The sequence below is a fragment of the Hyaena hyaena genome, unplaced genomic scaffold (assembly GCF_003009895.1).
Source record: "Hyaena hyaena isolate Hyena2069 unplaced genomic scaffold, ASM300989v1 scaffold_1159, whole genome shotgun sequence".
NCBI lineage: Eukaryota > Metazoa > Chordata > Mammalia > Carnivora > Hyaenidae > Hyaena > Hyaena hyaena.
In genome coordinates this window covers 314,216-341,073 of record NW_024081792.1, presented here as the reverse complement: position 1 = coordinate 341,073, position 26,858 = coordinate 314,216, and the positions used below count along the sequence as shown (strand labels likewise).

Below are 26,858 nucleotides of genomic sequence, written 5' to 3'. Positions count from 1 at the left end.
TTCATAGTCCTAAGTTTTACTATCTCTGTTTAAATAATTGAGTAAAAAATGCTGAAGTAAAAAAAAAGTTGAAGTAAATGTGCCCAAAATGCAGGTCATGCAGACGTATTTTTTATTTCTAGCCTAGAGTATCTTCCACTGTTACCACAGTCATCTAAATTTGGCATAAAACAAAACAAAACCCTATTTACATGAATAATCAGGACTGAAGGTTATTCTTAATCCATTCATGACTGGTCTTTGAGAGGGGTACTTTATTCATTTTAAAACACTACTGAAATTTACATTTACAATCTTGGTGATTGCTGCAAAAATGAATGAAATTAGCAGTTTTTTGCCTTCTCAAAGGGAATAAATGCGACAAAAGGATTTTAAATATAGTATCTGAAATTTAGTTGCTAGTAACTGTAAAGCATGTTGACATTTTTTTTAAATTTAGAGAATGAGTGTTTCTTACTTGATTGAACATGGTGATTGCTTTTAATGGGAACTTTGTAATTTATTTTCTTTTTAATTTTTTTTTAAGATTTTGTTTTTAAGTACAATCAACCCCCCCAATGTGGGGCTTGACCCCAAGATCAAGAATCTCCTGCTCTACCCATTGAACCAGCCCGGTGTCCCATTCTTCTCTTCTTTATTAAACTTTATTAAGCTTTTTAATTTTTTACCAATAAAGTGCCAAGGCCAAACTACCAACAAAGTAAAAAAAAAAGTGTTTTTTAAAATTTAAGACTCTGGGAACAGGTGCATAGCATAAGAACCTGACTATCAAGCAGACTATGTGTTATAGTCGTCATTCTAAGTAATGACCCAGCTTCTCTCATTAGGCCCAGAGGTCTCGTCTCCCATTAAGTTTACTTGGAGCAGTTTTCATTATTCCTTTTCCCTTTTGGTTTCCTCAGCACCAGAGAGGCAGATTTGCTAAGTAAGGTGCACATTTGAACCTGAATATGAAGAAAAGAGTAGACCTGCTTACTGATGACTTTAGTATATGTGGCTTCCAAGAAGAGTAGACTTCATTATACATTTTAGGACTCCTGTGATTCTTGGTTCTCTATTTTACTCTTCCAGGTAAGTTCTATGTTTAGATCTTTGCTGCTGTTGTTGTTATTTGTTTGTTTTGTTTTGAGAGTGAACGTGAGCAGGGGAAGAGCAGAGGAAGAGGGAAAGAGAGAATCTTAAGTAGGCTTCATGCCCAATGCAGAGTCCAGTGCTCGACTTGATCTCATCACCTTGAGATCAGGACCTGAAACAAAATCTACGGTCAGACACTTAACTGGGCCAGCTGGCGTCTCATCGATCTTGTTTTAATATTTTTTTACTAACTTACATTACTTTAGGACAGAGTCTATGTCTTTATATCTAATCCCAGTATGGTGTGACTGTTAAAGTGTGGTTTTAGACTAAGAATTTGCCTCAATCTGTATCCAAAGTTGGAAGACTTGTCAGTCAACTAAAGGCATGGATTTTGGGGTGAAAGTTGGGCTTATGTACAGACTCTGTTCCTTAGTAACAGGAAATTTTTGAGCAAGTATGTTATTTAACTGTCAATTTCAATGTCCTGCTGAAATTATCTATAAAATTTTAATAATTATATATACCTCATATGGTTGCTGAATAAATAAGGGACATGAAGTGGCCTGCTAAAGAGTTAGCACTCATTACCATTTTTTTAAATCATGATTTCTGAGGATGACTGGAGACAAACAAGACCACCTCTTTTTGCATTCACTCTATGTGGACTGGACCATGCCCAAGGGTTTTCAACGGCAGCACATGGGGTGAGTTAACTCTTGAAAATATCCCAGTCTTTCACTAATCTGGAAGTCAATTCTTATGATAACCTTGTTCTCAAGAGCCTGAGAAGAGGTAAGGGAATGTCATTGCAACATCACATTTAAGAGGAGCTATCCGTGTGACTCTAACATAGAGTCAAGGTTATTATATCCAAAGAGATAGTTTGACATTACATTTTATGCTGGTTATATAAAATAATCATATAGATTTGATTTTCATTCAAGCCAGTTAAATTGTGTATATACGTATGTTTACATACATATATATATGTATACATTTGCTTAAATACATAGTTGTTGGATATGAAAACTGGTGGGGAAATAATACCGGATTTCAAATTAAGAAAACTTAGAAGTACAGTTGACCCTTGAATGATGGGGATTAGGGCCCCCTCCCCATGCATGGTCAAAAATCCATGTGTAATGTTTGACTCCTCCCAAACTTTACTACTAATAGCCTACTGTTAACTGGAAGCCTTACTGATAACATTAACACATATTTTATATATGTATTATATTATATTTTTATAATAATGCAAGCTACAAAAAAAGTTAAAATCATATAAGGAAAATACATTTACAGTACTGTATCAAGAAAAATTTGCTGTAAGTGGACCTTATAGGCCCATGTATTTCAAGAGTCAACTTTAGTTGATTTTAAATTGCAATTCACTGTTTAAGTTGAAATCTCTGCTACCTCAGTATTTCACAAACCAAATTCTGACAAACTGTGACCACTGTGCCATTCAGATCTTTCCTCTGCTGATGAGGTCAACAGTGACCAGCAAAGAAAATCTCCAATCCCTTGCATTTATTTATAAAATAATTTATTTAGTCATTTTTAATTAAAAAAAAATTTTACTCTTTTATTTTGAAAGAATGAGAGAGTGTGTGAGCCAGGGAGGGACAGGGACAGAGAATCCCAAGCGGGCTCTGTACTGTCAGAAAGGAGGCTGATGCCAAACTTAGACTCATGAACCATGAAATCATGACCTAGGCTGAAATCAACAGTTGGATGCTTAACTGACTGAGCCACACAGGCGCCCTTGTAGTTATCTTTTTACATGATGAATGTTGATCTGTATGCTAATATTAAACTTAAGTCCTCTGCCCATTTATACAATTTTCTTGCTTTCTTCTTTTAACTTTATTAAAGAATATACAGCTTTTCTTCCCTAATAGCTTCAATTTTTCTAGTGGCATTTTTTATTATTTTTACTTTTCTTATCTGTTAGAAACACTGGCAGTTTTTGTTTTATTTTATTTACTTTTTATTAAAATTTTTAAAAAAATGTTTTTATTTATTTCTGAGAGAGAGACAGCGTGAGCAGGGGAGGGTCAGAGATAGAGGGAGACACAGAATCCGAAACAGGCTCCAGGCTCTGAGCTAGCTGTCAGCACAGAGCCCGACGCAGGGCTCGAACCCACGAACCGTGAGATGATGACCTGAGCCAAAGTCAACCGCTTAACCGACCGAGCCACCCAGGGGCCCCTAAAAATTTTTTTTAATCATTATTTTTCAGAGAGCAAGAGAGCAAGTGGGGGAGGAACAGAGAGAGGGAGACACAGAATCTGAAACAGGCTCCAGGCTCTGAGCTGTCAGCACAGAGCCCAGCATGGGGTTCAAACTCACAAACTGCAAGATCATGACCTGAGCTGAAGCCAGACACTTAACTGACTGAGACACCCCGGCACCCCAACACTGACACTTTTTAGAAACAATGCAATAAAAAATGTGAAAGTAATTATAGTCCAAGAGAAAAAGAACACTCATTAGAAGCACTGACTGCTAGAAAATTAGAAGGAAACTTGGAAAGAAACTCTAATCTCTTAACAAGATGAAGGAAACAGAGGTCAGATTAGGTGGTAACTTGTTCTGATCCCTTAGGTAAGTACTGGTTAAAGTAGGATGAGAACTTCTGACTTGAGTCAATTATTTTTTTCACTCCTTAAATGTCCAAAAAAGTGCAATTAAATTATTTTGGGGTTTTCATTTTTCACATTAACAAGAGCAGTTTATAAGCATTTCAAGATACATTATTCTTTGCTCTTGACAAAATAAATCCATGTAAGGAAAAATAGCTTAATTTTTAAAGAAATTAAATATTTATTTGTATACATGAGACAGCTCTCTTTTAGCCCTAAGCGGATTGTGTATGTTTATTATTGTGCTCCAATAAGATTTTGGAACTCAGTTTTAAATACATTACCATATTTTATTAGTAGAGATCAAACAGAGCTACTGACATTGAGGAAAAAATTTCAGTAACTGTTTATCTACCCTGAGATATTCATTCCCACAATACATTTGGGATTATTTGAGCACTTAAAAATTTAACGAAGTATATCTTTTCATTGCATGCATCAATATGTTAAGTTCTTTGCTACAATCCAGGTAAAATAATGATAGGGTCTACTGTGTTTTCTGATACTGTCCAATTACAGCATAAAGAATAGCCAGGAATTTACTGTAAACATCTGGCTCCAAACATGTTGGCACAAGTAGCTACTATAATAGGACTATACAAAGCACACAGAACACAAAAATCCTGGATTGTGGTCCAACTATAAAACCTCTTCAAGCATTTTTCTCAACCTTTTTTTTTTCATTACCACACTCCACCCTGAGAAAAATTAAATTTAACCAAATTAAATTTAATTAATAAATGTAACTTTTTATTTCTCTCTAGTGAGAGAAATTAATACTAAAGAATAAAATTTTATTGGGTAGGGTTGAGCTTTGAAGGGCCACTGTACATTGCGTTATCTATTTTTTTTCACCCAAGAACCAATTTTTGTCTCCTTGAGAATGCCTTAAAGTGAATGAAAATTATATAGGCTTTAACATTATTAGAGGTAAAAAAAAAAAAAACAAAACAAAAACCCTTATGAGTAACATTGGAGGTTGAATTAGTTGGCTTCCCATCTCATTTCTGTCCTATACTAGCTGTGTGGTATCAGAAGAAATCCTCTTTACCTCCTTGTTTTGGAAAACATAAAAATACCATAAAACCTGATAACTTGGAAGAATCGTTTATTCTCACTGGACTCAGCATTCTTGCTATAAATGGAAGGAACACATATAGTTCAGTTCTCAATTCTGGCTGCATTTTCCTGGGGCAAGTAAAAGATGTCAATGCTTAACTCTATTCCCAGACCAATTAAACCAATCTGGACTTCTGCTCTAGCTAGTGATTCTAGAACTTCTGTACATGAATCACACTAATATTAAATTCAGGTTGCTGGGTTGCATTCCCAGAGTTTCTGATTCTGCAGGTCTGTGGTGGGGCCTGCAAATCTGTATTTCTATCAAATTCTCAGATGATGCTGTGCTAGTGGCTTGGGGACAACACTTTGAGAACCATTGGTGTAGGCATATGTGTAAATGTGTGTATGGGTGTATGTACGAATGTGTATATATGTATCTGCCCAGGTGAATCCTAATCTCAGAATTACTGGTATAGAAAATATTAATAAGGTTCTTTTCAGTTCTAAGACACTGAGATTTTAATATAATGAGAGTTGTTGGGCATCAAGACGATCTCTACAGAAAGGAGACTTATGGAAAAGCATCTAATTCTTAGTTATCATTAGGAATTTGTTTCTATAAAGCATTTTACAGTATTTTTCAAAAATTAACATTTTTACAGTACATTTGCTGCATATGTGGTTCTTCATTTTTCAGTAGAGACAGTTTATTTGGTTGTCAGTGTCTCATCATTTGATAAGATCGATGGAGGGTTTGGATAGTAGCCAGCTGTTTTTGAATTGCTTGAAGAGAACCTTGAAAATTTGTAGTCAAGGGGTAATTCTGGGGAAAAAAAAACCCCAGTATTATTATTCTGCAAATCTCAAAAGGCTGTTCATAAATACAAACAAATCAAAACTCATTTTTTAGTTTCATGATTTTAATTTCTTCTGTCACCTGAATAGGTTGTGCCTAAAATATAGATGTCTTTCTCTATAAAATTTAAGTCAAAATACATTTAGATGTATTATAAATCATCATCAGAGATCTAACTATATATAACAGTCACTGTACAGAAGTTAACAAAAAAGCAGGAATGCTCATCGGATTTTTTTTATTTTGAAATTTAAAACTCTCTCAGGCCCTACTCAGAGCATCATGGAACTGGTAAATGAGAACTAATAATCTTCATGGCCCTTAGTAATAAGAGAATTACTAAGAGTAATCTTTGAATGCTTAGATAAATAAGGATTTTAATGCACACAACGTGGCAACTTTCTCCATATAAGCATTACACACAGAGCCACAAGGGAAATTGGGAGAGAGAACATAAAATGCACATTTTATTGACGGTGAGACATTATGACATCTATATAGAAGTTTCTCAAAAGCTAGCCTTCAGATACCTTCTAACCCAGTGTCTTCCAAGGAAACATTGCTAGAAATATTATAAATGAAACATTATAATATATGCCATGTTACAATACTCATTTCATGTGCACATACTGGGCATTAATCCTTATTTAAAAAATTTCACAAGTGGGGTGCCTGGATGGCTCAGTTGGCTAAGCGTCTGACTTTGGCTCAGGTCATGATATCACGGTTTGTGAGTTGGAGCCCCGGATCGGGCTCTGTGCTGACAGCCTGGAGCCTGCTTTGGATTCTGTTCCTCTTTCTCTCTCTGCCCATCACCCGCTTACAGTCCCCTCCCCCCCAAAATAAATAAAACATTAAAAAAATTTAAAAATTTCACAAGTAAAACATCATTTGGAAGTACGGAATATTTTGAAAATGACACTAGCAGAAAAATTATAATTTACATTAAATGCCAGTGAGAACCATCAAGGCATTGATGGTAGTAGTTGTTAACCCTTATGAAGAAAAAAGAAATGCTAGAGATTGGGAAGAAGGAACATTGCCTAGCTTTGTTTGACTACTATTAAGTCCTTCTTAGTATTTTCTCTTGAGAAAAGTTAGAAGACAGGCTCTGCACCAAGTTCTTTCCCTGGGTGCTGTGAAAGAAAGCTTTTGGAAAATGAAAAAATGGGAGATGCAGTAATGTTATTATTGCTTCTTTAAAGAGAGGTTGTTACCCCAGAAGACAGAGAGGGGGTTATTTTCCAATTTTTTGGAGAAATATGGAAATCCTAGAATAATGAAAATTCACTTTTCTTTGACTTTCTTACTATTCCATAACCATATCCCATTGACCCAGTTTCTATCCAGGTACTATACACTAATTCACTGGCTTCCATTATCACATTATTTTCTCACTAAAAATGTGAATCACTTTGAAATAAGATAAGCATCTTGCTTTGCTGTTTTTTACATCTATCCTGCGAGGGAGGAAATGCAGCTTGATATTACCCCCAATTTAAGAAAGAAAAATCTAAGGATCAAAAAAAACTGAAGTAGACTTTCACTTCTAAACTGGAGCTAGGACAATTAGGAAAGCTAGACAGAATATAAACATCAGAGTGAAATCACTGGAGAGGCAACTAAGACCTGAAGACCCAGTTCCTGGGAAGGCATAACAAGCAGAGAGTGAGCTGACATTCAGCCACAGCTTTTTCCCTTTAGGTCCCTGAATTCCTGCTGGGGGCAGGTGCATTCCTAGTAGCAGAAAAACGAGTAGAGCTTTTGGCAATCTGGAAGGGCTGCAGTCACACATCAAGGGGCTAGGAACCTAGCCTGTGAAGGAGTGGAAACCAGGGGGCTAGGAATCTGCTGTGAAGGAATGGAAACCGGGGGGCTAGAAATATGCTGTGAAGGAACGGAAACTGGGGGGCTAGGAATCTACTGTGAAGGTATGGCTGGAGAACTGGGCTCTACTGGTTTGCTCCTCAGGCCCATTGCCAAATTATGAGGGGAACTTCAGGAAACTAGTAAGTAAGCACAAGCATATACCTCTGCAAAGCAGAGTGGATTTTTCAGCAGTTTCTCGGTTTTAAGAAAACAGGGAGGGATTAAGTTCTGACCTGAGAAATGAGAAGGGCTCTGGTGAATACCTCAGACTTTCAGATATGTATTTCTGAAAATAGAATTTACTATTACAAAGTAATTCTCTTTCATAATAATGAATTTTTCCTTGATGTCTACTTTATTTCACATTAATATAGTTAACTCTTGATTATCATTAACATGGTATTTTTTGTTATCATCTTCTGATATTCAAACTGTCCTCATATTTCACTTTTTTTAATGTTTTTATTTAGTTATGAGACAGAGACAGCATGAGCAGGGGAGGGTCAGAGAGAGAGGGAGACACAGAGTCTGAAACAGTCTCCAGGCTCTGAGCTAGCTGCCAGCACAGAGCCCGACGCGGGGCTCGAACCCACGGATCGCGAGATCATGACCTGAGCCGAAGTTGGACGCTTAACGAACTGAGCCACCCAGGCGCCCCTGTGTCCTCATATTTCAGAGACATCTTTTGTGAACAGCTCATAGTTGGGTTTTGTTATTTCATTCAGGCCTTTAACTGGAGAATTTTGCCATCCATACTTAATACAATTACTTAGCTTTAAACCTATCAACTTAGTGAAAACTCTCCCATTTGTATTGTTTATTTTTCATAGTCTCTTTTCTTCCCATTTTTGTTTTCCTTTAGATTTTAAGTTATTTGACATAATTAGTTCAGTATGCATCTTATTTCAGTTTCTTTGGTAGTTATCTTAGAGATTACACATGCATTTTGTATGTTATCAGTATACTCTTATGCCCTACCATATAGTACAAAGATGTTAGAGCATTTTAATTCCAGCTGTCCCACTGCTATTGGCAGCATGTTTTAAAATTCTTCCTTTAAACCTCTTAGGACTTTTTTTTTTTATTATTCCAATAGTAAATGTTCATATAATTGATTCGCGTATCTGTCCCTTTGTTGCTGTATATTCCCTCTTGCATCTTCAGTCTTCTAACAGGGGTCAGGCTGGCTATTTTTCATCATGTGCTGAACCTTATACTGTTTTGCTTTTAGAAAAACTTTGAGTGCTAGAATGATGTTACCTTCCTCAAAAGAGAATATTGTCAATGCGGTTTTAGGTATTTAGCTCATCTAACACTGAGCTTCAGTTATATTTACTCTAAGGTAAATTCAGGGTCTTGACACAGATTAGGAGTGTGTATCAGGCCCACCTCTCTTGCAGACCCTACCTTCCACCTCCTGTCCCCGAGTCTCTCATTAGCTTCAGCTGATGAAAGGCCCACTCACTTTCTCTGGTGCCCTCTCTAGAATTAGCCAACAGTGAGGGAAAAGGGGCTCCCAAAGTCAGGTTCCTCTTATGTGGCCTCTTTAGCATCCTGTCCTGGTAATTTTTCCTTTTATCTTATGACTCCAAGCAGACTTAAGAAAAAAAAAAGGGGGGGGGGGTGTCCAGCTTTTATAGGTGGCTCCAGGAGACAGGCAGGTCATAATTCCTTAAGATGCCGTAACTAGGTGTATCCCAAGAAAAATAAATATGGGAAAATTTTCTTCTTTTGAAGGCAAGAATTCTAGTACTTACAGTCATTAATGTCTAGTAACAGCTAAAGCTTTATAAGTATTTTCCCACTTACCTGCTATTGCTTCAATACTTGGAATTGCAATAGTGCTGTAAGTACTGATTCTCTTACAAGACCATGTGTAAACCAATGAGTCTTCTGTATTTTCCAGTCCCAAAACCGAATCAATAAAAAAAGAGCCCCATTTTTTAGATAATGTATTTAGAGGCTTTGCCTTTGGTCCCTGAAACAAGAGGACAGAACAATGAAAAAAAAAAAGATTAATTTTCAGTGTTGTAAGTTGTTCCCCCATTAAGTAAATCAAAATAGAAAAACTCTAGGAATTTTAACTAAATTCCAAACTTTAACTAAACTGTATTCTATATACAAAGGGAAACCAAGCTTAGAAGTTCTTGCCTCCCCTGGCACAAATATCTTCCCCTGGTTTGTTTGGGAGCCCTTTTTCTCATCCTTTGGAATCTGGCCTGGAGGCCGGGACATTTTCCTGGCCCTCCCACCCTCAGGTTAGTTTAGGTCTTCCATTTTCCTGAGTTTATCCCTAATATTCTACTTCTCATAAATACTTTTATTTATCATACTATTTACTTTTCACTTTTGACAGAAAATGAACTCCACAAGCTTAGGAACTTTTTTATGTATTAGTGTAACTTTAAGGCTTATTAGTGCCTGGGTCAGAGCAGGGACATAATAATTGTAGACCAAATAAAAGACTTATTAAAAAAATACTCCTCAGTGTCTTACGGATATGGAATACAATTAAGAATGGTAAAAACTAAAAAAAACAAAAAAAACCCAAAAAAACAAAAACAAAAAAGAATGGTAAAAACTCCCATCTATCCATATCATCTGGATTATAAAATCTGTCATCTTTTTGTGATGAAAGTTTCATTGTGGAACACTTATAGAGTCTCAAATAATGCCTCTAGATTCATAATTCTTTGTGCTGTAACTCATTTGATGAAGGATTTTTTTTGTTGTTGTTGTTTTTTTTTTAAAGGTTTATTTATTTTTGAAGGAGAGAGAGACAGGGCACAAGCAGGGAGGGGCAGAGAGATAGAGGGAGACACAGAATCCAAAGCATGCTCCAAGCTCTGAGCTGTCAGCACAGTGCCTGACGTGGGGCTTGAACCTATGAACCATGATCATGACCTGAGCTGAAGTCAGGCACTTAACTGACTGAGCCACCCAGGTGCCCCAAAGAGAGAATGTTTTTGAATGATGATATTTAGAAACCAATCAGCAAGAACCTGTTTAAGTTTCACTAAAGATATTTAAAAGCAGTATAGAATATGAATATCCTTGATTCTCTAAATACAGTAAAGGTGTATTTGAATTTCTCAGTGTTTAATAAGCAATGATAAGATAATAAAATTTTCATTCTTTAGTTCACTATCTTTTCCCAAAACAACGAATCGGAAAAGATAGGATTCACATCACATATACTGTATGTCGATAACGGTTATGTAAACACTGAATTTTAAAATCTAGGCTGTTCTCTCATCCTATGAAAACGGGAAAATAGATTTATCTACTCTTTCTGGTTTAATGTAATGTGGATGCTGTTATGGTCTAAATATCTGTGCCTCCCCAAAATTCACATGTTGAAGTTTTAACCCCAAGGTGATAGAGGCCTTTGGGAGGTTGCTTAGGTCATGAAGGTGGAGCCGTCATGAATGGGATTACTGCTCTTATAAAAAAAGCTATCTTCCCTCTTCTGGCATGTGAGGGTACAGTGAAAAGATGAGGGTCTATGAGCAAGTGAATCTTCACCAGATACTGAATTGGCCAGCACCATCACCTTGGGCTTAATAACCTCCAGAACCGTGAGAAATAGATGTTTGTTGTGTATAAGCCAGCTAGTCTATGGTATTTTGTTATAGCAGCCCAAAAGGACTAAGACATTCTGTTCATTCTGATATTGGAGTTTTTAATGAAGCTTTCTCTCTCTCTCTCTCTCTATATATATATATATTAGTAATAAATGATCACAGTAAGTCTATACATAGTTACAAAGACTTTTTTGTGTGTGTGATTAGAACTTTAAAAATCTACTCTCCTAGCAACTTTCAAACATGCAATACAATATTATTAACTATAGTTACCATGCTGTACCTTGGGTTCTCAAGATTTATTTATTTTATAACTAGAAACTTGTACTTTTGATTCCCTTCACCCATCCAAAATCCTTACTAAAGACTTAAAAATTTCTCTATTAAGGTCTTATGAGATGTATTAAGTTAATTCCTAGAGAGTGATTCATTTTCATTGCCTTTGTAAATGATTTAACTCTCATTATATTTTGTTAAGTGATTACAGAGAACAGCTATTGACTTTTGAATGCTGATTTGGATCCAGCATTTTGACAACTCTCTTCTTAGTTATAACAGTTTGTTGATTCCCTATGGTCTTCTATGCTAATGACCATATAACTCTGAAATAATTACAGTTTGGTGTCTCCTAATCCTAATATGTATTTTTTTTCTTCTTCTTGTGGTTTTGGTCAGCTCTCTGTTACACAACATAATTAATAACAGATATCCTTTGTCTAGCTCAGAACCTTAAAGAGCATGTGTCTCCATTAAGTATGGGTTTTTCCCCTATTAAAGTTTTCCATTAAAGATTACATTCTCACTGGGTTTTTGTTGGATAGCTTTTCTCTAATAAAAGGCTGGTCCCTTCTTGTTTGCTGAGAGTTTTCATCATTAAAATGATTTATTTTGGCATCTAAATTTCATAATATATTATTCTAAAAAGCTGAGGAATATTTTTTCATTTGTTTTGAGTTAAAATGAAGAAACAGATGAGAACAGTAAGGATTGAGGCTAAGGAGAAGAGGTCCCTTTGGAGGCTAAACTTATGAAATTAAGACTAAGTAATTACAAGATTAATGAAGTGACTTTTGATTTATTTCTGGAAACAAAGATAAATAAAAACAAATTATTTTTCCCCAGTCTCCTTAACTGGATTTACTTTAATCATTAAAATGGGCCATTTTTGCTTATCTGTCATGCTTCAATATAGTAGAGTAGAAAATTAACAGATGCAGTAAGGTTTCAGAAAAAGTTTCTTATAGTGCTCAGTTGGGCATTTGACTTCAGCTCAGGTCCTGATCTCATGGTCTCCCTCTCTGCCCCTCCCCTGATCATGCTTGCTTGCTCTCTCTTTCTCAAATAAACATTAAAAAAAAGACTCTAAGCCTTTGAAGGGCCATTTGAGATGTTCTCTGTCCTTATCTTGAGCTTGTTGTCACAGATGAAGGGAAGTAAAATTGATCTTCACATTCCAGATGGTTTTATCTAGGGTGAAAATTACTGTAAATATCTAAGAAACTGAATTCAAGCCTAAGTGAAACAAAATGCTAATCTTGTATGTAGTAAATGTTAATGTTTTGGTTCAGTGAATGCATCAATCCTGAAGTGATTGAAGTGACCTTTGTTTTTAAATTACACTGTTAAAAGTTTTTTTAAGATGAATAAAATTAACTAGAAATAAGGAACTAAATCCTTTTGCATTCAGGCTTTGTACTCAGGAAAAGACTGCATGTTACGCATGTTCTGTGTATGACATTTGGTTAGGAAATGAAACTACATTTTTCTTAATCATCACAAAAATCAACAGATGAACCCTCATGTGATGCTTAATGGATGATTTCCTCCTCCTGTAGCAACTGAGGATGTATGTATTCTTATTTCCTTCACAGGGAAGAGGAAAGCATCTGGATTCCCTTGAGACTGCTGTATTTACACCAGGCTTTGATGTGCTGATGAAAGAAGTGTGCTGTGAATGGAAATACAGGCAAACTTAACTATGAAAGCAGTCTTTTAGAAGTTATGCTGTAGGTTTGTGTTACAAGGTAATTAATAATAATAAAAAAGAGCCCACATAATTGTTTTTAAATTAAATTTTAAATCTGCCTTTAAATATAAGCAGAAAGATGTATGATAGAGGATTTTCCTTAGAGTAGATAAAACTCCTAAGTTGGCCTGAAACCTCTGCTAAGAATGGGCCCATCAATACAAATACTGCCTCAAAACAAACTACAGGAACACGGTGGGGTCAGCGTGGCCAGAGTAACTTTGGAGTCAAGGAGGACGAGGATACTTTGGTTTTTCAACACAATGCTTTGGGCCACAGCTGGGAATCCTGCACCAAAACACCTGCCTCAGCCCCTGACAGGACAGGAAATCTGTCTTCCACAACTCCCTTTTCCTGGAACCTCAACAGTATGCGATGGAAAAAGAGTTCAGAGCTAAATCTGGAACCTTCTGAGGGCTTTATTCTAACCCTGTCACTAGGCCAAACCTTCCCATTCCTTGCTTCCTTGTCCATGTTCAGAGGGGCAGGGTTGGTTGCAGAGGTAGAGTTTGATAGGAAAGGTACATTATTTCAATTTTGTCTTAATAAGCAAAATTTTCAAATAACACTCACTATTTCCTGTCTAAAAGCCAATTATGAGCTCTTCGTTTATGATGTGTTTGTAACTAATTAAGAGGAAAGGGGTCTGTGGGGAAAAGATTGGGCTACTGTTTACTGTAATGCTGGAGGCAACTGTCCCATAGAGTCTTCATTTTCTTAATGTAGTACCTGCATTCTCAAATCATTCTGAAGAAACCAAAGCTCCTAATTTCTCTTTAGTGAAAACCTTCTCCAAATTCACTCAGGATAGAAGGCCTACCTCTGTAACATTGTTTTAAAGCTCTTCTTAACTCAAAGAGCCCAAAGAACTTCCAATGTCACATTGAAGACTAAATGCTACTCAATGGAAACCTCATCAAAACATGACCTCTTTGGGGCGCCTGGGTGGCTTAGTTGGTTAAGCGTCCGACTTTCACTTAGGTCATGATCTCGCAGTTCGTGGGTTCGAGCCCCGCGTTGGGCTCTGTGCTGACTGCCAGCTCAGAGCCTGGAGCCTATTTCAGTCTGTGACTCCCTCTCTCTCTGACCCTCCCCTGCTCACGCTGTCTCTCTCTCTCTCTCCTGGAAATAAATAAAACATTAAAAGAAAAAAATAAAAAAAAACACATGACCCCTTTATTCTAATATTTTGTTGGGTCTACTTATAGTCATTTTTGAATGAATAGACTATTTTTAGAACAGTTTTAGTTTTACAGAGAAAAAGAGCAGAAAGTACAGAGGGTTCCCATGCATACATCCCCTCCTGCTTCCCCTTCTCCCCACCATCTCTCCTATTAGTAACATTTTGCACTGACTGATGCGGTACATTTGGTACCACTGATTAACCAATATGCAGATGTTATTTGTAATGAAAGTCTGAGGTTTACATTAAGGTTAACACTTTATGTTGTATAGCTCCACGGGTTCTGACAAATGCAGTGTCATGTTTCCACCATCACAGTGTCCTGCAGAAGAGTTTTGCCACCATAAAAATCCCTGTGCTCAGGGTGCCTGGGTGGCTCAGTCGGTTAAGCATCCAACTCTGGATTTTGGCTCAGGTCATGAACTCATGGTTTGTGGGATCAAGCCCTGAGTCAGGCTTGGTGCCAACAGTGCAGCCTGCTCAGGATTCTCTCTCTCTGCCCCTCTCCTACTAGCCCACGCATGCATGTGCACACTTTCTCTCTCCCTCTCTCAAAATAAATAAACATTAAAAAAATCCTTGTGCTCTGTTTATTCACCTCCCTCACAAACCTCTGGCACGACTGGTCTTTTAGTCTCAACAGTTTTGCCTTTTCCAGAATGTCATTAGCTGGAATCATACAGTATGCAGTCTTTTTAGATCAGCTTCTTTCAGTTAGTAGTTTGCCCTTTAGGTTCTTCCATGTCTCTGTGTGGCCTAATAGCTCATTTCTTTTTATTGTCATTTTTTTTTATTTGATATTTGTTTCTTGACTTGAGTTTTTCTTTCTTTATAATTGTTTCACTGGAATGAATTTAGAAATACATTTAATTATGATCTTTCCTCTTTCCAGTTCCTTTTTACTTAAAATATTTTAATGTTTATTTATTTTTAAGAGAGAGAGAGAGAGAGAGAGAGTAAGGCACAGAATAGGAAGCAGGTTCCAGGCTCTGAGCTATCAGCACAGAGCCCAAAGAGGGTCTTGAACCCATGAACTGTGAGATCATGACTCGAGCCAAAGTCAAACGCTTAACTGTCTAAGCCACCCAGATACTCCCTTTTTGCTTTATATACTATTTTTCTTTTCTAGATTTATGACATATTTTACTTTCCTTTACCTTAAGTCTTCACCTAAGTTTATTCTCGGCAGCTCAGGGTAAGTCTAAAGGAGTTACCAATTTAGTTAACTTAAACTCATGAAAAAAGTGCAGAACAACGCTCAAGACCCAGCAGAAGAGACACAGAGTATGACTACAGTGAGTCAGGATCTGGCCACCTCAGAATTGGCCAAGAAACACCCATGGTGTCACAGCACTGGATGAAAGCCGGGGGCCAGGAAGACAGATGGTCAGGGTCATCTCGGCATCATTTAAAAATTATCAACAAGATAAACAATAGAGCTGAGACGGCAAGAAGATCACTTATAAATGCCAACAGATTTCATCACTCTTGACACAAACAAGCACTTCCTAAGATATGTCAACGTAAAGGTTTTTCTTTCCGGGAAAGAGGTGAAGGGAATCTTTACCTCATATTTTCCTTTCTTCTCTAGAGGCTCTGATTCTTCAGGCTTCCTGTCTCTGTCCCCTCTGAGCTCTTCCAGGATGAGAACTGTCTCCCAATTACTATAATGGCGGGCTGGGAAAATGTCTGAATGCATGCTGTCACCAAAGTAAACAACCTGTAAGTCAGACAGCAAATTCCATTTAAGGTATGAGAACTGTGCAAGAAAGTGTTCACTTCATGAAAGCAGAAAAAAAATTCCTCAACAGGTATCAGAGTAAGGCAAAAGTTACATAAACATCTTGAACTTCCTTGAATAGCATCACAGGTGACTGTGAACTGGCCACATTTGGTTTGCAGGGCACCAGTTTGTTGTAAGAAGTTACAAAGTACATTTGCAGGTAGAAGAAAGGCAGAGGCTAACTGATTTTAAAGTAAGAGTCCATGTTTACAGATAAACCTACCCTCAGAATTGAAGAACTGGTAAAATATTAGCGATGACGTGTTACTGTTACAGTGGGTTAGATTAGCAGGAGTACACATCACAATTGCTTTTCCAAGAGTTTGTGGGACTCACTCAGCCCTGCTAACACAGCATCTTTGACAGATGGTTTGGGCAGGTGGACTCTGGGAGGCTCCCTACGTATTCTGAGGCAAAGCCCCCATTGATCTAATCCTTACCCCTCAATTTACAGATGAGAAAATGAGAGTAAGGGAAAATGAACTAGAACCTCCCAGTCAGGATGCTCTGTCTACTAAGCCCCTTAAGAGTTCGCAGGGGGCTATGGCAACGTGGGAGCCAACGGAGCAGGTCTGTTACCCACTGATCTCTCCGGTAGACATTTTTCATAAGAAAGGGTCCTGATGTAAAAAAATGCACCAATGTTCAACATCCACAATGTGACCAGAATATCAAAAGCAAGTGTGTCTTTAGGCTAGTCTGTGCTGTTATTTCACTTACTGCTTGTTTTACACATAACAGTTTTTCAATGAACTGTTATCAGGGTATCATTCCTCAGGTAGCCCATATACTTATCCAGTGTGTCCCCTAGAACTGTGGTTCCCTATTTGGAATCTCTGCTCTTTTCTGTTAGAGATGAAGACCCAGTCTAGACCAACAAAGAAAGGGCTTAAACAGAAGAGGTAAGAGACTGACAGATAGGCAGAGGTAGCTGATTTCCCCATGGATAACAAAGCTGAATGCATTTAGAATTATGGTTTTAATTCACAATGGTTTATGTCTGCAAGTGGGCACCAAGAACTCCACCTCAATCAGAAAATACCTTCGGTTCACTTTTGCCAGTCATTTTCTTCAGGAGTTCATAAAGGTGGACAGCGTTCCCTTGAGAGTACCAGCCAGGTTTATCCAGAGCTGGCAAGGCCTCCTGCTCCTCATCATTTTCTGAAAATAGAGTTTGACAGTCATATACTTTTATTTATTTATTTTTGGATAATCCTATACTTTTTAATCAAGTGAGAGCACCCATGTGGGCAGACCACACCAAGCACAGCTGCAGGACATGTACAAGAATGTGGGGACAGGAGCTAGCATTCAGTGAGCACCCATGCATTACATGCCCTTCATGGGTATCTTTATCTCTATCTATAGATACATTTTTTTCATAGAGATATAAAAATACGTTTTTAAAATAATTTATTTTTTAGAGAAGTTTTGGGTTCACAGCAAAACTGAGAGTTAGAGATTTCTGCTACACCCCTTGCCTCTGCACATGCATAGCTTCCTTGATTGTTGGGGATAATGATGTGTCAATGTAGGTTAATCAGCTGAAACAAGGGTACTACTCTCTGTGGAGAATGCTGATAATGGGGGAGATATATATTATTTACTCCTCATAACAACACTCTTAATTGAGGAGAAACTCAGGGAAGTTACTTTGCCCAAGGTCTCAAAGTTGATAACTGATTTACTATTAACCAAACCCCACAGTTTACATTAGGACTTCAAACTGAGGCTAGAAGACAGACCTATAAACCATCTCTAAATTTGAATTCCTGGATCCTGATATGGCTGATGGAACTGTCACAAACAAGAAACAACTATAGCACAAGAGAAATTTTTATTTGGCATCTTCTAGAATACCCAGATACAGTGCTGTTTACTGTCCTCCAGTTTTTGAAAATTATTTTTGAGAGAGAGTTATTTTTGAGAGAGAGACAGAGCACAAGGTGGGGAGTGGTAGAGAGAGATGGAGACAAAGAATCCAAAGAAGGCTCTAGGCTCTGAATTCTCAGCACAGAGCCTGATGCAGGGCTCGAACCCACAAACCGTGAGATCATGCCCTGAGCCAAAGTTGGATGCTTAACGGACTGAGCCACCCAAGCACCCCTACTGTCCTCCATTATATTAAGAACAGGTCAGCAATGAATTCAAGGTGGACTTTAGAATGCAATTTGAACCTCATTTTATAAAGGATTGTTTTTACAATTCCCTCATATTGACTCATGAAACAGATCTATATTATGAAAAAATGCAAACCAGTATTATTTTAATAAAATTCAATTATGTCATGGTGTCAATTTAAAACATTCCTAAGAACTGGGCAAAATGCATTAAGAAATCTTCAAATGAAAATGTATATTCAACACAATTTTTTGTACCTAAGTTCTGTAAGATGTCCAAATTATTCCTCAAATCTTTTAACTTAATGACTAATGGATGTTTGGGTGATAACCTTCAAGGAGAAAAACTCAGACCAAACCTCAACGTTGTTCCTATAACATGTAAACTACCCCCAAAACTGACTGAATGAAGTTAGGAAGCAGATAAGGGTTGGATAGAGATGGAAGAGCAATCAATTAAAGCAATTAGTTAATCAAACAACCTTTTGTTTTCTTATTGTTAAGAGCAAATGGACAAGTAAAGTAAAAACACAAAGTAGTAAAATTTTAGTCAGTAAAAGAACCTAAAAATAAATATGGGGAAGTGATGCAGCCAGGGCTATGGCGAACAGTCCTGAACAAGGATAAGTTCCATCGCTTACCTTAGATAAGAAAATCTTGCTAGAGGGAGCAAGAGTTTTGTAAGAAGAGTTCTAGGCACCTGTGGCTGACCACTCACTTCAGCCCATAGCTGCCTGAATATGGTTCATGTGGCAGCTCACACCTGTTCCCCCCAACTCCCAGGGTGCTTGGTGTCACTATCTTAATGTTTAAACAGTATGTACTTATGTGATTTTTTAAAATCAGTAATATACTTACATATATTAAATGTCCCACTTTGGAACTCTATCTGCTAAGTACTCACCTCTTCTACAAAGGTAACCCATATATATTCTTTTCCTCTCCCTTTAAAAAATACCTTTATTGAGGCGTAACTGATATACAATGAACTGTACATACTGCAAATGAACAACTTGATGAGTTTTGGCACATGTACAGACCTGTTATGAGCTGAATGGTGTTCCCCTCAAATTCATATGTTGAAGCCCTAACCACCAATACCTCAGAATGTGACTGTATTTGAAGACAGGTCCTTGAAAGAGGTGATTAAGTTAAAATGGGGCCATTAGGGTGAGCCTAATCCAGTATGACTGATGTTCTCATAAGATAATAGAGACACAGATAATTAGGACACAGAAGAAAGACCAGATGGTGTTCTAGGGAGAAGATGCCCATCCTAACAAGAGAGGCCTCAGAAGAAACCCAAACCTGCTGACACCTTGATCTCAGACTTCCAGCCCCCAGAACTGAGAGAAAATACATTTCTGTTGTTTAAGCCATTCAGTTGGTGGTATATTGTTATAGCAGCCTTCACAATTAATACAATACCCATGAACCTTCCCATTTAAATTCAAGTATTAGCACATTCTTCTGCAATTAATTTTTTAAAAAAACTCCTCTAGATAATATATTGTAATCTTCCTTGTTTTTAAAATAGATGCATGTTCTATAACTTATTTAATAGTCATCTATTGGTAGATATGTGAGATGTTGCCAATCTTTATTATTGTTATAAGGAAAACATTACAAACATGAGACAATCCTCACAACTTGGTGGGATCAAATTGACTCTGAGCTGGAAAAACCTCTTTTTTTTTTTTTTCTTTTGCTTATTATTTCATCTATCTTTAACAGAACACTTTAGGTATGAGGTATATAGCAGTGAACTAGATGGCCCAAGCCCCTGTCCTCAGGATGCTTATATTCTGGTAGCAATCTCTAACTTGGTAGAGGTTTACTAAGCAATGATTTATAATTAAAAATATATTTAAAGTTCTTTTGATTTCCTGAACTCCTTCCTATATAATGTGTACTTGACTGGATATTTAATATTTTCTCTTATATATCCCTTCTTCAATTTTGAGTTAAAATTTTTTTCCCAATTATGCATTTTTATACACACTTTCTCCATTTTCTTCTTTGGCATGGGGAATAAGACATTTAACATATAAGTTTATTTACTTTAGTGATGTCTACATGCAATGTGGGGCTTGAACTCATGACCCCAAGATCAAGAGGCACATGCTCCTCTGACTTAGTCAAGTGCCCCAGATATGTTGCAATAATTTTTATATTGTCTTGATATTGAAAATGTTGTATTTTAAAATTTATTTTTTTAAATAAGCTCTAGGCCCAATGAAGAGCTTGAACTCATGACCCCAAGATCAAGAGTCACATGCTCTACCACCTGAGCCAGACAGATGCCTCTAATAAGACACCTTTTAATGAAAATATCTGCCACAATGCTTGTCTGTGCTAGAAGCCATAAAAAGAAAATTACATATTAAGAGAAATAAATACCATACCAGTGAGTTGGAACAAATTTAACAGAATAGAAAGCAAAACCCTTACCTACTTTGGTTTTGGGATTATAATTCATAATTCTTTAATAACTAACAGCAGTTAATTCTTTCAAAGTCTTGTCCTTTAGTTTAACTATTCTTAACTAGCTCATTATAGAAATGATATAGAACCTAAATGATGGCAAGTTTATTTCTTATCAGAATAACAATCTTCAATTAACCACTCTAAGGCCTTCTCTCTTAGGGTAACTAAAATCTGTGATTGGTGATCTGACCAGTCACATCTGCTTCACCAGAAAATTTGTTTAGAATGCAAAATCTATGGTTCTACCCAGACCTACTGAGTGAGAATCTCCATTCTAACAAGATCCCTAGGTGATGTGAGTGTACATTAAAGTCTGAGAAACACTGATGTGGAGAGAAAAGCAGGATTGAAAACGTGATAGAACAGAAGGCATTCATTCTGGCAAGGCCAGACTAGTTGGCATCTGTAGGGATCAGACAGAGTGCAGATGAAAAGGTAACTTAGCAACCAGGTTTAGAATTGCCTTAGATGCTCCATTGGGTGGGGGGGTCAATGAGATTCTGTGTGTATGTGATTAAGTATACTGTATGCCTGACAGTAATAAGTGACTCATATAACATACATTTAAAGTTATTAAAATATATTTAAAATTTTTATTTAAATGGAAATATGTGCCAAGTATTTGAGAGCAGCAGGCAAGAGATGGAGAAAAGGAGGGTATAAAGTAAGGGCAGGGGGAGGAGGTAAGAGACTCACAGGGAAGAGAGTGATGAAGTCCTAATGAGAAGAGAGCGGAGAGCAGAGATGAGGTAGTTTAAACAGGACTTGATGCACAGCATGCTGGATGGGAAAGGGTGAAGAGACTAGAGGTTTATAGCTGGCGGCAATTCAGTGGATAGTCAAGTACTAAAGATAAAGATTATCAAGTGGCCAGTGTGTATAGTTGTACTGTTTCTAGGAGGAAGGAGAATATCAAGTCTGATTTCAGAATACTGAGTAGAGCTGCGTGCAGGAGGAAACATGGTATGAGGCTCCAGGGAAGTCTCAGTGAAAGATTTCAGAGTGTATTGGTGACAGTTGAGGCCAAGAAACTAAAGGCAGCAAGTCGGGAATCTGGGTTCCCAAAATAAGGGTGGGAGGATGGGTAGCGGAGAGCACAGGGGGCACAGCAGTGAAAAAGACAGATATGGTCACTCTCCTCAGTGAAGTTAAAATCTTGCAAGATGGACTCCCCTCCCCAGGCCTGCGCACTGGCAAGAAGCTGAATCACAGCGATGGGGCGGGATGCTGCACATTTTGCCTAGAAGGAGGCACTCAGCCCCCGCCAACTCGGGCACAACCTCCCTCATCTTGTTCCCATGACAATGGATGACATCAGGCCTGTGCGACAGCTGCACAGACGCCGGACGCGCTGTGCTTAAGGGTTGGCTCACCCAGCGCCTACCAACCCAGAAGCAAACTTTGCCTTATTCTAATTCAGCTTTTACCAATTTGGAGCAGTGATTTGATTTACATGACACTGGAGGTTACAAGGCAGGCTGGGCCAAACGGAGACTGGGTGGTGTGAGGGTTACAAGGCTGATGGGGGCGGGACGTCAGTGATTAAGTACTGACCTTCATAGCCAGTAGTGATGTGAATGTATCAGTTCATCCAAGGGATGGATGGTAAGGGCAGTGGCAGGAATATGGCGGGGAACATTCTGAGGAAACTGAAGGCAGGTTTGCTGTGAAAGGGAGAGAGGAACAGAAGATGACTGATCTTCCTCACTTGGGTAAGATCTGCTGGAAAAGTTATAATGGAAACTACAGAATATGGGAAGAGGAGCATGCCGAGATGGGAGGGGAAATGAATGAGTTGTTATAAGCACATCCCAAGTTTCCTGCAATGCTGGGGCTGGAGGGCGTGGAGAATTTAGAAGGCAGATAGAAATATGCCTCTGTAAGGGAAAAGTGAGGTCTAGAGATAAGGATTGGGAGTCCTGGTATGTAGGTACTAGCTGAAAGCGTCAGAGTGGTAAAGAGCTTAAGACAGCTGAAGAAAGGCAGGCTAATATGGAATGCTGCCGAGTATTAACCTTTAAAGGGAAATGTGATACCATGGATATTTGTTCCAAACTGATTAAAAACTCATGTAGACACTTTTTATAATATGAAATGTAGTATACTTTAATACTTAAGAAAAATTCTGTTTGAGAAATAGGTGTGAAGCTTTATTGGAATGTATGGAATATATGCCATTTAATCACAAAGTTCACTGAACTGCATATACAGGACTGAATCAGTCTTTTCTCTGGTTACTCTTCAAAGGAATAAATAATTTGTCTTAAATATAACAGAAGACTTTTTTTTAATGGAAATCAGTGAATTCAAAAACCACGATTAACAGTTTTTTTCCTTTACTATTGTTAGCAATCCTTAGAAGATTACATACAGACTTAAAGAGGCTAAATTTGTGTTGCTGTTTACTCATAGCTATTATTAACTGCATAGTTTCATTTGTAAGAAAATAGTTTTAATAACTTACTTTGTACTGATTTTGAGGACAATGAATATCTTATTGCAATAAAATATTTTGTTGAGAGAGAGAGAGACAGAGAGACAGGTGAGGGAAAGCCAGCAGTAGAAACAAAGCAGCTACACGCATGCAGACTTAGAATCCGCAGCAAAACAAATGCTAAAATACAGCATCATGAATTAGAGAATCTTTTTTTTTAAGTTTATTTTTTATTGAGAGAGAGAGAGAGAAAGTGAGCAGGAGGGGCAGAGAGTGGGAGAGAAAGAGAGAATCCCAAGAAGGCTCTGCACTGTTAGCATGGAGCTCTATGCAGGGCTTCAACTCATGAACCTTGAGTTCATGACCTGAAGCTAAAAGCAAGGGTCAGACACTTAATTGACTGAGCTGCCCAGGTGCCTCAAGGGCATATTTTATGTTCTTTTAAGCTGAAGATATGAAAATATGCATATATGTCCATGAGAATGGTCTAGTGCAGTTGTTTTCCACTAGAGCAATTTTGCTCCTCAGGGCAAATCTGACATCTGGAGACATTCCTGATTATCACAAATTGGGAGGTGGGATGATTAGAGGCTAGGGATGTTGCTAAGCAACTTGCAACACCCAGCAGGGCACCCTCACTCCTGCTAATCAAGAAGGACCTGGCCCCAAATCTCAGGAGTGTGACAGTTAAGAAACCCTGGTCTAGCAGAAAGAAAGTGATGGTATTTTTTACATACTGGTTTAATCTCTCATATAAATCCTTGCTGTTAAAAAATAACATCAGGGATTCAGATAATACTCTTTCTGTTAAACAAATAAAAAATTAAATGTTTTCCCCTCTCCACAAATTTATATTTAAACACATAACTAAGTACTCAACAAATGTTTATTTTTGCCTGCAGGATTTTTGTATTTTCTTCCAAGAAAATCTATACCTGTTCTATACCTACTGTAGTACTTACATTGTTCTACAGAGATTTTTATTAAATTCTCACACACACCAGTAATAGAAAATAATGCACATTAAAAATACACCAAATTTTTTAACATACTGGGGACCACAGATGTATTAACTTATACTAACAAGTTAGTGCATTTTTTGCACTATATCTGTTTAACTGAAAAGTATTGAGAGACAGAAGGATAAACTGTTTCAAAATGATTACGTAGAAGTACCTATCTGCAGTCTGGTTTCTATCTTCATCGTTCTCTCTGTATCCCTCGTATAAGCCCTTGGTTTCAAAGTATCTTTCTATGAGTTAATGACTCTCCCAAATTTGTACCCTGACCCCAAAGCTGTTTCCCTTGGACTCCATGCTCATCCATACAATTTCCTAATTGTTAGTCCTGGCTGAAAAACTCGTAGATATTTCAAAATTAATACATCAAAGCATGATTTCTTAATCGCCATACCACCCCATACAAACTTTTCTTCTGTAACCTTCCTCATGGATGTAAATGGTACCACAATTCACTCATTTGCTCAATTAAAAAAAAAGAAAAAGAAAAATCAAGTGATTTTTGATTATCTTTTCATCACCAAGTCCAACAGTGCATCTCCACAGTGCATCTGTGTCTTAAATATGTCTCCTCTCCATCTCCAGTACTACCTCCTCAGACCAAACCGCCAGGGTCTTTTACTTGGGACACACTCAATTCCTGGTTCCCCTCTTTCTTCCCCTTTTTTTTTAATATTTACTTTTGAGAGCGAGAGCGAGAGAGAGAGACAGAGTGCAAACAGGGAAGGGGCAGAGAGAGTGGGAGACACAGAATCTGAATCAAGCTCCAGGCTCTGAGCTGTCAGCACAGAGCCTGATTCAGGGCTTGAACTCACAAACTGGGAGATTGTGACTGGAGCCGAAGTCCTAAGTCCGGCGCTTAACTGACCGAGCTACCGAGGTGCCCCCTGGTTTTCTTTCCTCTTTCTATCCTTCCCACGTTCAATCCATTCCCCACTCTCAGCCAGAGCTCTCCAGGTTACCCGTACACTTCAACTGAATAGCTTCACATGGCTTGTGGAATAAAATTCAAGCCCACTTCCACAGTGTATGAGGCTGCCTGCCTCCCTAACTTCCTCGCTTCTCTTCCCATGAGTCGCTGGCTCTTCTCCATCACTGGAACTTCCCCAAACTACTCCCACTCTTTCTCTGCTTTTCTTATTACTTGTCCCTCAGGTCCTGCCTGGTAAGTCACCTTTTCTGAATTTTCTGGACAGGCCTTCCCTGGTCAGCTCCTCTAAAGTGCCCTCCTGGTTTACTCATCAGGCAGGCATTTCCTGTTTTATTTTTTTTTAATTATTATTATTATTTTTTAATTTTAGGCATTTCCTTCATCACAGGTAACATGGCCATCCCATGCATTTACTCACCTGCTCAGTGTGTGTGTTTATGCATTCCTGTGAGGGGGGAAGAAGACTTGGTATCACTTCTGTACCCCTCGTTGTTTTTAACACAGAACTCTGCCTGTGGCTGTCAGCCAACGGGTATTTTATGAAGTACTCAAATGAACAAATCTTAAATAAGGAAGAAACAAAACGTTAACTTACCAAGTGTCCAGAAAGGCCTTTGATTTGGTAAATGGGAGAAGAAACCAGGCTTCAATGCATTTGTAATCACAATGTCAAAAAGGTCTGTAAAATCATTCCTAAAAAACAACAATATTTTTCATAATTTTAAGGAATTAGAAAAAGTCCATATAAAATAGAATTTCATCTTTACCTATCAGACCACAGTATCATTTCTTATCTTTTGATTAGCTTTTGCATGCTTTCCAAATATTTTATATATAGAAATAGGAAGTGGTTGAGCACAAATTTTCCTGAAAACACCTTGAAATATAAATGTAAGGGGAAAAATGCATATTAACTCATCAACTCTGGGTGCTAAGCTGACTTTCTCATGATGGTAAGAGTTATAGTGAGTGAATTCAATGGCTTCTAACAACAAAAATATTCATGGGCTATATCTTCAAATGTGGGGCCTGAACGTTGTCTGGATTTATTAGCAAGAAGACTTATTAATAATTTTGTGTTTTACATGGGTCCTACAGGAAGCTAACATTATTAAGTCAGGTGACATCTTTTAGAGTGTTCACATATGAAAAAAGTATCTTCTTCTGAAAATCAATGTAGTCTTATAATGTGGTAATTTTTAGATAACAATAATTGTGTTTTGGTCTGTATTTAATACTACATTAAGGATCATTTGGGATGGCAAAGGAAAGATGGGATTACAAATCTAAACTACGCTAAAGAGACATTAAGACAGGAAGAAGAACTTCTTTGGTTATCTATGCTAATGACAAAGGAAGAGTGCTTATTCTGAAGCACGGTCCCACTATCAGGAAAGCAAATACAGTCTCACAGTCTAAGAGGCACCGTGCAAGGCATCCAGGGTTTCCACCTTAATTCACTTCAAGGATCCCAGCTTTATGTATCATTCAAAAGGCAGAATACTTACTGGCAGATCTAAGTATACCACAGACCCATCTAAACTCACATGTGCTGACAAACATAGACACCAGGAGGCTAAACAAGTTAGCCAGAGGCCAGTTTTGAGGGTTAAGTTTGCTTCACACTCCCAGCATTTCAGTATTTGCTGAAATCTGAGGAAACGTTAGGGGAGATCTAGTAGCCCACTTGAGAATCTGGCTCTGACCATAGACATTCTCTGGTATTGCTCACAAGAATGACGTTAAGTATTCAGACCTACTGAAACTTATCAACTACTCTAA

At 37.8% G+C, this 26,858-nt stretch overlaps 1 protein-coding gene across 2 annotated transcripts in view; it reads right to left on the bottom strand.

The window, feature by feature from the left end:
- Window positions 1–5,285: 5,285 nt before the first annotated feature.
- NT5DC1 (5'-nucleotidase domain containing 1) overlaps window positions 5,286–26,858 on the bottom strand; it is a 133,790-nt gene continuing 112,217 nt past the window's right edge. For both annotated transcript variants that reach the window (XM_039222570.1, XM_039222571.1), the window contains exons 8-12: window positions 25,672–25,769; window positions 17,128–17,246; window positions 15,870–16,022; window positions 9,319–9,487; window positions 5,286–5,607 (exon numbers count right to left, since the gene is read on the bottom strand). In XM_039222570.1, coding sequence (XP_039078501.1) covers window positions 5,492–5,607; window positions 9,319–9,487; window positions 15,870–16,022; window positions 17,128–17,246; window positions 25,672–25,769 — 655 coding nt within the window. In that variant the 3' untranslated portion in view covers window positions 5,286–5,491. The remainder of the gene's footprint in view (window positions 5,608–9,318; window positions 9,488–15,869; window positions 16,023–17,127; window positions 17,247–25,671; window positions 25,770–26,858) is intronic.